At 46.3% G+C, this 12,121-nt stretch overlaps 1 protein-coding gene across 4 annotated transcripts in view; it reads left to right on the top strand.

Moving 5' to 3' along the window:
* Window positions 1-10,249, top strand: part of KIAA0319 (KIAA0319 ortholog) — a 96,426-nt gene extending 86,177 nt beyond the window's left edge. Inside the window, exons 7-12 of one of the 4 annotated variants that reach the window (XR_012373859.1) lie at window positions 372-514; window positions 2,237-2,359; window positions 3,515-3,605; window positions 5,551-5,642; window positions 6,828-7,357; window positions 9,224-10,249. Coding sequence is in view for 2 of the 4 variants with exons in the window: in XM_073877636.1 (XP_073733737.1) it covers window positions 372-514; window positions 2,237-2,359; window positions 3,515-3,605; window positions 4,184-4,309; window positions 5,551-5,642; window positions 6,828-7,006 (754 nt within the window). In the remaining 2 variants the exon portion in view is untranslated. Of the gene's footprint in view, window positions 1-371; window positions 515-2,236; window positions 2,360-3,514; window positions 3,606-4,183; window positions 4,310-5,550; window positions 5,643-6,827; window positions 8,977-9,223 lie in introns of those variants that run through there. The other 3 variants (XR_012373860.1, XM_073877636.1, XM_025891036.2) reach the window with 3 other exon arrangements.
* Window positions 10,250-12,121: the final 1,872 nt, after the last annotated feature.

Genomic DNA, 12,121 nt, shown 5'->3' with positions numbered 1-12,121 from the left:
TAGTGAATACGCTGAAAACCACTGAGTGATGCGATTTAGAAGGGGGAATTCCAGTGGAAGTCAATTATATCTCAATAAACAGATAAAAGTAAAGACATCGCCCTGCGCACGGGTGAGTCTCTTTGCACACATACGCATATTGCTCCTCTTAATCTAAAGGTCTGTCTTTCATCAGGTGAATAGATAGCTCTGGGACTGAAGAGCCTTTATTTGTGACTAGAAACGCATCAGTTCCTTGGCCCACGGATATGTCTCTGTGTCCTTGCCAAACCACCCGGCTGGGGTGGTCAAAACCCAGGTCACACGGCCAGCGCGGACGTGGCATGTTGGTCACCACCTGACCATGTGGCTGTCCTCCCTCTTGTCTGCAGCACCGTGATTGTGTTTTATGTCCAGAGTGGGCCACCTTTTGAGGTTCTCAAAGCTGCCGACGTGGTCCACAGTTTGCACAGGCAGCTCTCAAAGGAGAAGGCCGATTCCTTGCTCTTCAAAGTCTTGAGGATCGACACAGCAGGTATGTCTCCTGTGGGAATATTCCTTCTTTTAGGGTCCAAGTAATAGAAATATTTGTTGTCTGTTCAGAATTGGATGGCACCAAGCAAAACATCCTATCAAATTCGATGCATTGAGAATCTCATAGAAACCTAAATACCCACTGAGGTTAAAGTGACAGATTTCTTGGACGAGGTGATCTAAGATCTGTTTGCAGTCTGACAGGACAGTAGTGAGGTCACACAGTCTTTTGGGACTGACTGGGCGTGAAGTCCAGTATTTGTCTTATTAGCAATTAAATATTGAACTTAATTCATCCAAGAATATGCCTATAGGTTGATTCCTCTGGGAATATTCTAAAAAAAAATCAGACTCATCCTTGCCAGTCAGGGCTAAGTCTTACTGGCATGGAAAGAGGAGTGAGGTGTGACGATTTTCACGTTTCGCGTCCAGAGACTTGGTTCGCATTTATGTTGACAGTGGGCTTCCTCCAACACGTTTACCGACTGCTCTGCCTCTGAGGGAAGCAAGAGAAACAGCAGTCCTGGGTCAGTTTTTTAAAACTATACTCCAGATAGTGGTCATTGTCAGAAATTTCATATTTAAGCTGTTGGCACAGTTTTAAACACAAGTGTTCTGGGCTGGAAAAGCTGTGTTCACGTAGTTTTTTCCCTGGACATCACGGTGCTGTGACAGTGGTGTTTCCTGGACTTCTGGAAGAGCAGGGTGGCTTCCAGGTGCCTCCCATTGGACCTCCATCCTGGCCCCTCGCTTGCTGCCCGGTCCTGGCACCAAACTGACTCATGGGTGTACTCTGAAATGTGGTCTTGGTCCAAGTTCTCTGTCTCTACCTTATGAGGAGCATGGATCCCTCATGATGAAGTGGCCTTATGAGGAGCATGGATCCCTCATGATGAAGTGGCCATTCCAACAGGCGCCGAGGAGTGTGAGCATCGGGAGGGACACGGCAGTGTTGGGCAGACAGTTTAGCTTGTTTCAGAGAGATGTCTGTCCACAACTGACGTCCTCAACATGCACTAACTTAAATTTTTCAATAGTCCCCTTTTTTCTAGCTACAAAAGTAATGTCTTATGTATCATAGGAAATTTGGAATATCTAGAAAGGCAAAAAAACCCACAATCCTCTAGATTCTTGAGCCTAGAATCCCCAGCCTCCAAACTTAACTTTCGTTAATATTCTGGTGTATTTCCTTCCAGTTCCTCCCTCTCTAGAAACTTGTGATACAATCAGGATAATTCGATAAATATTTTTAGTCTGCTTTTTAACTGCAAATCATATTATCATTTTTTTCAAATCTTTTACAATTTCTCCCTCAGTAGAGGATATTTATGGCGGCATTGTCCTCCATCCAGGATATGTTAACAGTCCTCCACTCAAGGACTTTAGGTTGATTTTAAATAATGCCATAATTGTAGACAAATCTTTGTGCACATCCCCAGTTATCTTCACCGGATAAATTCTTAGAATGTATCTCAGGCCAGAGGGTACTACGTGTTGGCTTCATTTTTAAGGCTTTTGTTACCCTGTGTGGATTGGCTTTTTTCTGCTGTTTGCTTCCTGATGAAGAGACCCCCTGGGCCCCCTCCATGCCATAAGAGGCTCTTGACTCAGCAAGATGCGTCCATCAGGGTCGGAGCTAATGAAAACCCACAGCGGGCAGAAGCCAGGTTCCCCCCTCCTGCCCGCCACCACACCAGCCTCAGCCGCACCCGCCTCTTTGCAGGCTGCCTTCTGCAGTGCTCTGGCCATGGTCACTGTGACCCCATCACGAAGCGCTGTGTGTGCTCCCAGCTGTGGATGGAGAACCTGATACAGCGTTACATCCGGGATGGGGAGAGCAACTGTGGTGAGTCTGGGGCTGGGGGTGCAGCTGTGGGCGAGGAGCGTTGGGACACACCATTTTTGAAATACCAGAAATATCTGCCCCATTCTGCTGCTGTAAACAGTCGCCCTCCCCTTGCCTGAAGCCAAGGCGCAGTGAGTTAAGATCCTCCCCACCCCCTACCATCAATGCAGATGGACATGCCTAGGCTTTTCCGTAAACCTTCCTGATAAGGAAACCCACTTGGGCAGAGCAGAGTTGGCTACCCACCACCCGCATTGCTGAGAGAGTTGCTTTGTGCCCCTTGGGCCGTTTTTGGGGTGCACCTGCCTTGGCTTGGGCTCGGTTGGCCTTCTGGTGACATGTTTCCTGGTGTGGACCTGCTGGACGCAGATGAACGGGAGAGTCTGGCCCACTGCTCCTAGATGTCTGCCAGGCAGGCACCAAGAATGGGAGCCACCTTCTCAGCTAGCCCAGCTCGTGCCCTGACATCTCCTTTGGGGAGGAATCTATTTTAATGCCAGTCTATTTCCAAGAGTAATTTTGTTGCCTTGGGGATCCAGATGCATGTATTTGGCCGAGAAATTTGAAAATAGCCAGCCCTTGGATCATTATTACAAGGAGCATATATAACATTTACTAGGGTTAAGCCTATGTCTTGGGCCCTTGGTTTCTCTGTCCCGAATTGCTGTTGCAAAGCTTTTTATACTGGATTTGTGCAAGGATGTGGAAGGAATACAGATCAGGTGGTTTCTGAATTACTGTCTGGCTCTCGGAAGTGTGTTTGTGTCATAGGTAGCCATACAGATATTTTATTTGCCTTATTAAAGACTAGGCCAGAACTATTTTGGCGGGGACGGTTGTGTTTCTTGTGATTATGGAAGGAATATTTTGATGTGTCATACATGGGTGTTCACAGCATTCCTTCTTAATTAATTTGTTTTTGATAATTCTGTCCTTAAGTCAGCATGAACTATACCCCATGAGGTCCCTGAACCAATTGCACCAAAGTAGGGTACCTTTGAGTTGTTCTTGATTTATTTGCATTTACCTTGTTTATGCTCTGCTCAGCCCGATGAGGCCATAGGTGGCCTTTGCTCGTAAGAACTCAGAAATACTCATAAAGTTGTTTTGCGAACAGCGTGTAACCGTGTCCCCTCTGGCTTTCTTGTTTCCCAGAGTGGAGTATATTCTACGTGACGGCGTTGGCTCTCACTGTCCTAGTGCTGATCGGGGGCTCGCCCTGGCTTTGCCTCTACTGCTGCAAGAGGTACCCCGCCTGCTCATTTATTTACTTGGGATAAAGATACGTCATGAAATGAAATCATGAAATGGAACTCGACAGCTGTAGTAGCTTTAGCTTGGGTTTGTTAAGCTGCTGAACCACTTGACGGTCACTTTTAATATGAAGACAAACTAGACTTTAAAAGTCCTTTATAGGGGCGCCTGGCTGACTCGGCGGAGCCTGCGACTCTCGATCTCAGGGTCGTGAGTTCAAGACCAATGTTCTGTGTGGGGCCTACTTAAAAAAAAAAATTCTCTATGTTGTACTCCCCGCCACCCCACCCCCCACCAGATAAATGGAATAATACCAGAGGCGGCTTTTTCTTATGCAGCTTTCCTCTTCCCTAGGAGGCTCAGTGATTCTGTATCAAATCTAACGTTATTTTCTATCAGTCTTACCTTTCCTTTACTGAGACACTCCTGGAATGGCCTGATTGATCAGCCCTCAGGAGAGGAAGGAGTTCCAGAAGCATTCTGATGCAAATTTAGATTTTGATTCTTTTGTGTGAAGCAACAATGGAATCCATCTCAATCCTATTGAATAAATGCAAAACTTTAATCCAGGCCCTGCAATCACCAAAGAGAAGTTTTGCCTTCGAGGTTTCCCTCTTCCTTCTTCTGTGGAGCTGACCTCGAGAAGCCCCTGAGCTGCCTCGGTGTGTCTGTCTTCCAGTCTGTGCCCAGCCCTCGGTGAGGAGATTTGTAGGGACAGTGGTTTCTCGAGTCCTTAGAAGACGGTGTCGGTGACCCACCATCGACACAAAACACTAAATGCTCTCCAAAGAAGATACGATAAAAAAAACTAATGTGTACGGTAATTAGTAGTTACTTTTTGAAACCGCTCACATTATCTTAGTTTTATTTGTGACTCCTTTCCCGGTAGTGAGGCTGGTGAAGCGGCGGGGGGTGCACAGGTACTCAGAGGCCTAACTCCCAGTAAACTTTCCCAGAGCCATTTGGGACCATGGGCACCCTGCTGTGCTTGGCTGTAAAAATCATGCAAAAAATAAAAATAAATGAAAATTTAAAAAAAACACACGTTCTGCAGTTTTATGGCATATGTATCAAGCAGATGATGGTGATGATGGAGAAAGTGGTTGACTGTGACCTTTTTAAGTATTAATAAGGAATATGAAGTATTCGCCATTGTGACGAATGGCTCTCTGTGCTTTATATATATTATTCAGTCCTCCCACCAACCGTATAAAAAGGGACTGTTTTTACTTCCATTTTACAGGTAGGAACGTGGAGTCACAGAAGTATCAAAAAAATTGTCTCAGAGTCACCCAGCTAGCTAGTAAGCACTGAATCAAGGTTTAGAGGCCCATGCTCTAAGTCACCACCCTGTCAGGAAACTGAATGCTCTGGAACTGTCCTCAGCATAACCTTCCCGTGGCTTTGATGTGTGTTTTCACATAATCCTCGGCAGTTTAGGATGATGCACAAAGGACCAGTTGTTTCTCATGCGTTGTGAAAAATGAAATCCTGGGTTGTTGCCAGTTAATTTTGGGAATCTGTTATATTTCTGTTTTTGGTTGTTTTTTTTCCTGGTTGCAAGTTTATATCATCTTTGCATCTTTGGACCTTCTAGGCAGTGTAGGTTTAGGGGGGAAATGTGTGCATCCAGGTTTTTCCGAGTAAAGCATTATTCGTTTGAAAGCTTGCTGTGCCAGCACCCTCTCAAGGGCCCTGGCCGAGAGCCTGTGGTTAGGTGGGCGCTGGGGGAATGGCCGCCCTGCTCCTGCGTTTGTTCAGGATGCACGCTGTGCCTCAGCCCCACCGAACCCAGTCCTGGCCGTGTATACGCACATCATCCCTACACGTGCCAACCCTTCCATTCTAAAGGCAAACCATTTCCTTTAGCGTTTTAATTCCTGGCTCCCAGTTCCCTCTCTAAGAACCTGAGTCGGGCTTTTCGTTGTTCCTTTCAGACGAAAAAGGACTAAAATAAGGAAGAAAACCAAGTATACCATCCTGGATAACATGGATGACCAGGAGAGAATGGAGCTGAGGCCCAAGTATGGTAAGGTGGTCTGCAAGATGCTTGCCTGGTGCTTGAGAGGATCGGATCCGGGGGTTTGCCAGAGCGTTCCTTTGGGTGAAGGGGGAGCGACAGGCTGGAGCCAGCAATTTAATTGGGAAGGAAGAAAAACCTACACCAACCCCAAGGATATGCGACGGGGAGGCATAATTGTATTCTAAATTTCATGAAATTTTGGGGACGCACTTTGAGGCCTTCACAGTTGAGAGATCTGAAATGCCTCTTATCAGCTGAGACCCCACCTTTGCCCCCACTGCAGGCAGAGACTGCTTTTCAAACAGGTTTGCCTCTGTAACGGCTGGGCATTCCACCCCAGCTCACCTCTGAACGCTGTGCCCTGCAGGTCTGCTCCCCGAGAGTATTCCCCTTAACTGACTAGCCATATGCAGGTGAACACAAAGCTGAGGCAGAGCCTGCGAGGGCCCATGGCGGGTAGGGCCGGGCCACCTGCTTCCCCCAGTGTTTCTGGTGCCTTTCTGCACACTCCATGCCCTCCCAGTCCTCCTGTCCAAATCTCCACCTGTGTGAACCATCACTGAAGCAATGCTAGCCGATCAGTGTGTGCTTGTCCGTTCTTGATTCCTGTAAGATTGATTTTTCAGCGTTTCTTGCCTGTTTTGAACTGTCTTCTCATGAGTCTTTGTCTTGAGCCCTTAGCTAGACACTATAAATTCTCTGAGAGCAGGGATCGCATCTTATACCAGTTCTCTTAGTTTGACCAGCAGCAATCACGTATTGTACCAAAAATATTTTGATTGAACCAGATCATAAGACCATAACAGCTTTCACTTAGTGCTTACTGCATGCTAACTCCTGGGCATCAGCTTCACCTGTACTGTTTCACAGAGTGCTCACCATAAACCCGTGGAGTACATGCTCTGTCATCTCCCAGTATTAATGGTTATGGAGACTGAAAGCCCAGAGAGGTTAGGCATCTTGTCCAGCATCAAATAGCTAGCTGGTAAGTGTCAAAGCTTGGGCTCAAGCTCAGGGGTGACTCCAAAGCCCCTGTTGCTGCTCACCAGGGCCCCCAACCCCTGCTCTGTTGTGAGTGATGCTTTGATGGTGCAGAGAACACCACTGGGTACATGGGACCTACAACCAGAAAGACAGCTGAGAGCGAAAAAGGCCATTTCCCTCAAGATGCATCTGTCTCCTTCTCCTTAGGTATTAAACACCGAAGCACAGAGCACAACTCCAGCCTCATGGTGTCCGAGTCGGAGTTTGACAGTGATCAAGACACAATCTTCAGCCGAGAGAGGATGGAGAGAGGGAATCCAAAAGTCTCTATGAATGGTTCCCTCAGAAACGGAGCTTCCTTCAGCTATTGCTCAAAGGACAGATAATGGAGCAGTTTGTAAACTCGAAGGCTACCCACAGGAATCACTGAATCCAGGACCAGTTAATGGGAGTTAAAAAACAGAACTAACTCTTCTTAGAATAGTGCATTAATGTCCTTTCACACGGGGCTGGATGTGTGTCCCTGTATTTAAAAGATCTGTTTTCTTGGGATGTTTGAGACATGAAACAAAACAGAAACGTTGCTCTTTTAACAGAGATGCTTGCTAACAGGGATAAAGGTTGGGTAAGAGACTAGGTATATATGTAAAAGAGTTTTGTGTTTTGTAGGTGGCACAGTATTTATATTACCTATGTGGAAATAAAGACTACCCCTGTGTCTATCTGCAGACCTCTAGGTAAGTTATACACGCATTTAAAAAGGGCTGATTTCTCTTTGGAGCTGTGATTGCCTTTGAGGACGACATCCTGAACATGCTTTTTCTGGTAGGACCCACACAGTAAAATTGCTGTGTATATTACAGTAGCTTATTTGAGCTGTGGGTTGTCTTCTGTGCAGCAAGTTTTCTGTGCTGACTGAGACACCCATACAGAGCAAAGCCCCCCAGTAGGTTTATTCCTTGCTATGGCCAGCCACCATTTGCCCTCTGTAGACAGCAGCTCCTGGGAATCTGAGAGCTGAGTACGAATTGTCTGATAAGGACCAGAGACATAGACAGGGACGTGGGGGCATAATGACCTGTAGGTTGAAAGTTGAAGATCACATGGTAACATTCTTTGCCTTTTCTTTCTCCTAGAAAAGCTACCTTGAAGCCTCTCCTAGCCCCAGTGTAGGTTAAACGCGATAAAAGTGATTATTAGCCGATGGAACATGTATTGAGTATGTCCATAGGCATGCATTTAGATTGCCACAGATAGGGATAATGACTCAGCAACTTTGTCTATATTTTCAAACTCAGAAATATAGTCTGTCTTAATTAGGATGGGATGCTCATGATAATTGGCCCCTATAGATACTTTCCATGATAACAAATTGACATAGACATTCACTTCATAGGTTTAAAAAAATATATTAAACCATTTTTTTAACCAAATAAATCTCATTTTAAATATATGGGGGGGGGGAACATCCCCAACCACAGAGCACCCCAGAGCAGACCTGGAGTGAACTATAGCCTGAGGAGGTGGCTGGCTCCTGTTGGTTCGTTCTCCATCCATAGTCCTGAGGCTGGTGACCTGGGAGGTGCCCTTGGCATTCTTTGGAAAGATTAGAATAGAGGTGGGGCCCATCACAGAATCAGTGTTGTGGCCTCAGAAGGGAACACACCTAAACAGGACCCTGGTGCACAAGTTTCTGTGAAACTAGGATTGCTTTACCATGATTAAGTGGAAAAGCAAGAGGATTAAACCATCAGGTTTAAACCATCAGGACGGGAACAAGGGAGAAAATAGTTCCTGTGGGTCCCTGAACAAAATTAAGCTTGCACATGCTTTTGTTCTGTCTGGTCATATTCATCCTTATGAGATCATCTTGTTTTCAATTTTTGTACTTTCTGGGGAACGGCAGAACTAAAAAGTATATAAGACTATAATTTTATTTTTTTTAAATAATTTGCTTATGCCTCCACTTTCTGTATTGCTAGTCAGTTCAGTCTGCTATCTGTGATGTTAGAAGGAAGATGTGATGTTTTCTACACCAGTATTTATCTTCATAAACTTAATCTCTCGCATACCCAGTGAACAGAATTATGTTGTTTTGTGTACAACCAGAAATTTCTGGCTTTGAGGAATGTAGAACAGGAGGCGGATGGAGTGCAATGAAGAAGAGAGTGAACGTTTGTTAAGTGCTTTATGCGCATAATACATGTTTTATATATACCCCACTGGTCCTTCCAGTCAGCCTGGAAAAGGAGATATTATTCTCCTGTGGCAGAGAACGACCTGGAGTCTCAGAGAGGTTAAGCAACTTGTGCAAGGTCACAGCCCAAGAGTGCTAGATCTGCGAACGGAATGCACATTTTTTTTTTTTATTTATTTGAGAGAGAGAATGAGAGAGAGAGTACAAGAGAGGAGAGAAGGTCAGAGGAAGAAGCAGACTCCCCGCTGAGCAGGGAGCCCGATGCGGGACTCGATCCTGGGACTCCAGGATCATGACCTGAGCCGAAAGCAGTCGCTTAATCAACTGAGCCACCCAGGCGTCCCCGGAATGCACATTTTTTAAGCTGTGAAGCCCATGCTTTCCACCCTCCTCCCTTACTATACAGAGAACGCCCACCCTCAGCTGTTGGACAGCAGATTCTGGATGGCCTTTGGACCATTTGTTCCTGGGACCCAGGGGACTTCCTTCAGACGGTGGAGAGAACACAGGACGCAGAGAAGCCTCCCTCGTCCCTCCTGCGGAATTACACCCTGCGGCAGCGCTCTGGTTTCGGAGGGCTGCTTCCACCTCCCCTGGCCTCTCTTCCCCCACCGGTGCACCTTGACCTCAGGTGCACCAGGAGGCGGTTCGCCCTGGGTACCTGGGCCCCGGGCGGGGCAGAGCTCAGGGTGAGGAAGAACTGCCTTCTGTCCACCATCCAGGGCAGAAACTCCCCCAGGGCCAGTGGAGGGAAGGTTCTCCAGCTGCTCGAGGGAGAAGCCCGCCCACGAGACCCTTCCAGTAGACCCTTCCAGTCAGTGCAAGGGGGATGTGACTTGGGTACTGAGGCCAGTCGTGGAAGAATGCAGCGGAAAGCCGCACGGCGCAGGAGGCGCCCCAGCCTGGGGGCAGAGGGTCCCAGCTGCCCCGGGCCGCCCTGTGATATTTCCCAGGTCTGACCAGCTCTTACTTGTAGGACAGCACGTATGAGACATGGCCAGTCTAAATAAAGGCGTCTGTATTTCCGTAACGCTGTGTCGGAGCAGGGGAGTACTTCTTGCTTTGGGCGAGGGCCTTCCCTGGGGTGGGAGTCGGCAAGCTGGCTCTACCTGTTTTGTGCGGCCTATGAGCCCACGGTGGTTTTCACGTTTCCAAATGGTTCAGGAAATCATGAGGCTGTTGTGAGACTTCAGTGGAGTTGGGATTTCAGGGTGCACCAAGACAGCCGTGATGGAAGGCGCGCCCCTCGCTCCTGCTTGGGGGATGGCAGAGGAGCGGTCTGCAGGGCCCGTCCCAACCCCAAATATCCACTTCCTGGCCCTTCTCAGAACCAGCCCAGCCCCACAGCCCGGCACTTCTGTCTCTCTCTGCCCCTCCTCCCCTTGCATGCCTGCTCTCTTTCTCTCTCCAAAATAAATAAAGAAATCTTTAAAAACCAAACAAAAGTAGTCATTCCAACAGGGGCACAGGTAGGGACTTGCAGTGTTCTGTTTCTTGCTCTGGGTGCTGGTCACAGGGTATGCTCAGCTTGTGAAGATTAAGCAAGTTGTTCACTTCTGTACACTTTTTGGCATGCATGTTACACTGAACGAAATTAAAAAAAATTTTTTTTAAATTCAATTTAGTTAACATAGACTGTATTATTAGTTGCAGGGGTAGAATCTAGTGATTCATCAGTTGCATATAACACCCAGTGCTCATTACATCATGTGTCCTCCTTCATGCCCCTCACCCAAGAATAAGAAACCTTGCCAAATGATTTTACTTCCAAAGCTGAGTATAAAGGGCTAGCTCGAGGGATTTCTTTGGTGGTGGTGGATACAGTTACAATTACAGATACAATTCTGTATCTTGATTGTGGCGGTGATGACACAAACCTTCCTACCGATGGAATTAAGTTGGGTAACACACACATTCACATAAATGAGTGTACAAGAAACTGGGGAAACTGCCAGAAGGCCTGTATTAACAGTATGATACTTATGTCAGTTCCCTGATATTAGTTATGTAAGATGGTAACTACTGGGGGAAAATGGGTGGGAGGTATAGCAGAATGTACTACTTTTGCAACCTCCCATGAGTTTATAATTACTTCAAAATAAAAAGTTGAAAGATGTGGAGGGGAAATAGCCAGATTCGTGATTAACAGTGAAATCCTAAAAGATCTTCTGTTAAAGTCAGCAACAACAACAACCAGCATTTCTCCAACTAAACAGTCTCCCTATTTGAGATGAGTTTAGGGAATGGCCAAATTTCCTGTATTTGAAGCCTACTTAGTATTATCACCTCTGTCCCAAGGTGATGAGCCCAGAGTTGCAGGCCTGAGGTCTTAGCACAACCGGAGGAAAGCACGCAGTCTTACCTAATCTGACACAACACCTGCAAAAACGTCCATGTCTCCTGAATCACCGGGACGGGGGATTGTTCATGGCCTACACTGTGGCGAGTCCTTCCTAGTTAGCTGATAAAATGGATGGATGGTAAGTAAATCTTCAGACTGCCAACTTCCAAACCCATTTCCATTCATTTATAAATAGCACATGCAAATAGAATATGCTGGTAGCCTTTCAACACTCTTAGATGAAGCAGGGCCTGCTATTTTTCCAGAAAGTTTTCCCAGACTTCATCAATGAAAACCACACTGATTTGCTTTTTAATTTGTTGCTAAAATAGAAAGAAGCTGTAGCATTTACATTTACTGATAGAGAATGGAAGAAATAGAAGATGAAAGTAACACTTGCTTTTAAGCAGAGGCCTAGGCCAAGGATGTAAAGAACCCCCAAACTGAGAGGTAAGTGGGTAATTTCTCCTGGTAATAAAGTAATTTTAAAAATCAAAAGCAGGTTCAGTGGAACACTAAGCATTGTCTACACATAGCAGGCCTTCCTGGGCTCTCTGATTCCCGCATTCAGTGCCCCTGAGGCATTTTCTGACCCTGTACCATTGTAGAGAAGAGTGGTGCAAAATGCAAATTCTGGCGTCTTGGGAGTCTGACTGACTTCCCTCCCACGTATGGAAGAAGCTAGTGTACTTCCATTTGCACGTTCATTTCAAGGTTTCTCATCCATACAAAATTTGTGGGAGTTTTTGGCTTATCCTTTCAACTGGTTATAATACCCTTACAAGCTTCCTCATTAATGAGTTAAATAAAATACTTAACCATATGTTCATTTTTTAAAGATTTTATTTATTTATTTAATTGACAGAGAAAGACAGCGTGAGGGGGAACACAAATAGAGGGAATAGGAGAGGGAGAAGCAGGCTTCCAGCCGAGCGGGGAGCCCGATGTGGGACTCGATCCCAG

The sequence above is a fragment of the Callorhinus ursinus genome, unplaced genomic scaffold (assembly GCF_003265705.2).
Source record: "Callorhinus ursinus isolate GAN/ISIS: 27379988/994484 unplaced genomic scaffold, GSC_fseal_2.0 scaffold26, whole genome shotgun sequence".
Lineage (NCBI taxonomy): Eukaryota > Metazoa > Chordata > Mammalia > Carnivora > Otariidae > Callorhinus > Callorhinus ursinus.
Note: the sequence above shows the minus strand (reverse complement) of the source record. Positions and strands in the feature narration are given on the sequence as shown.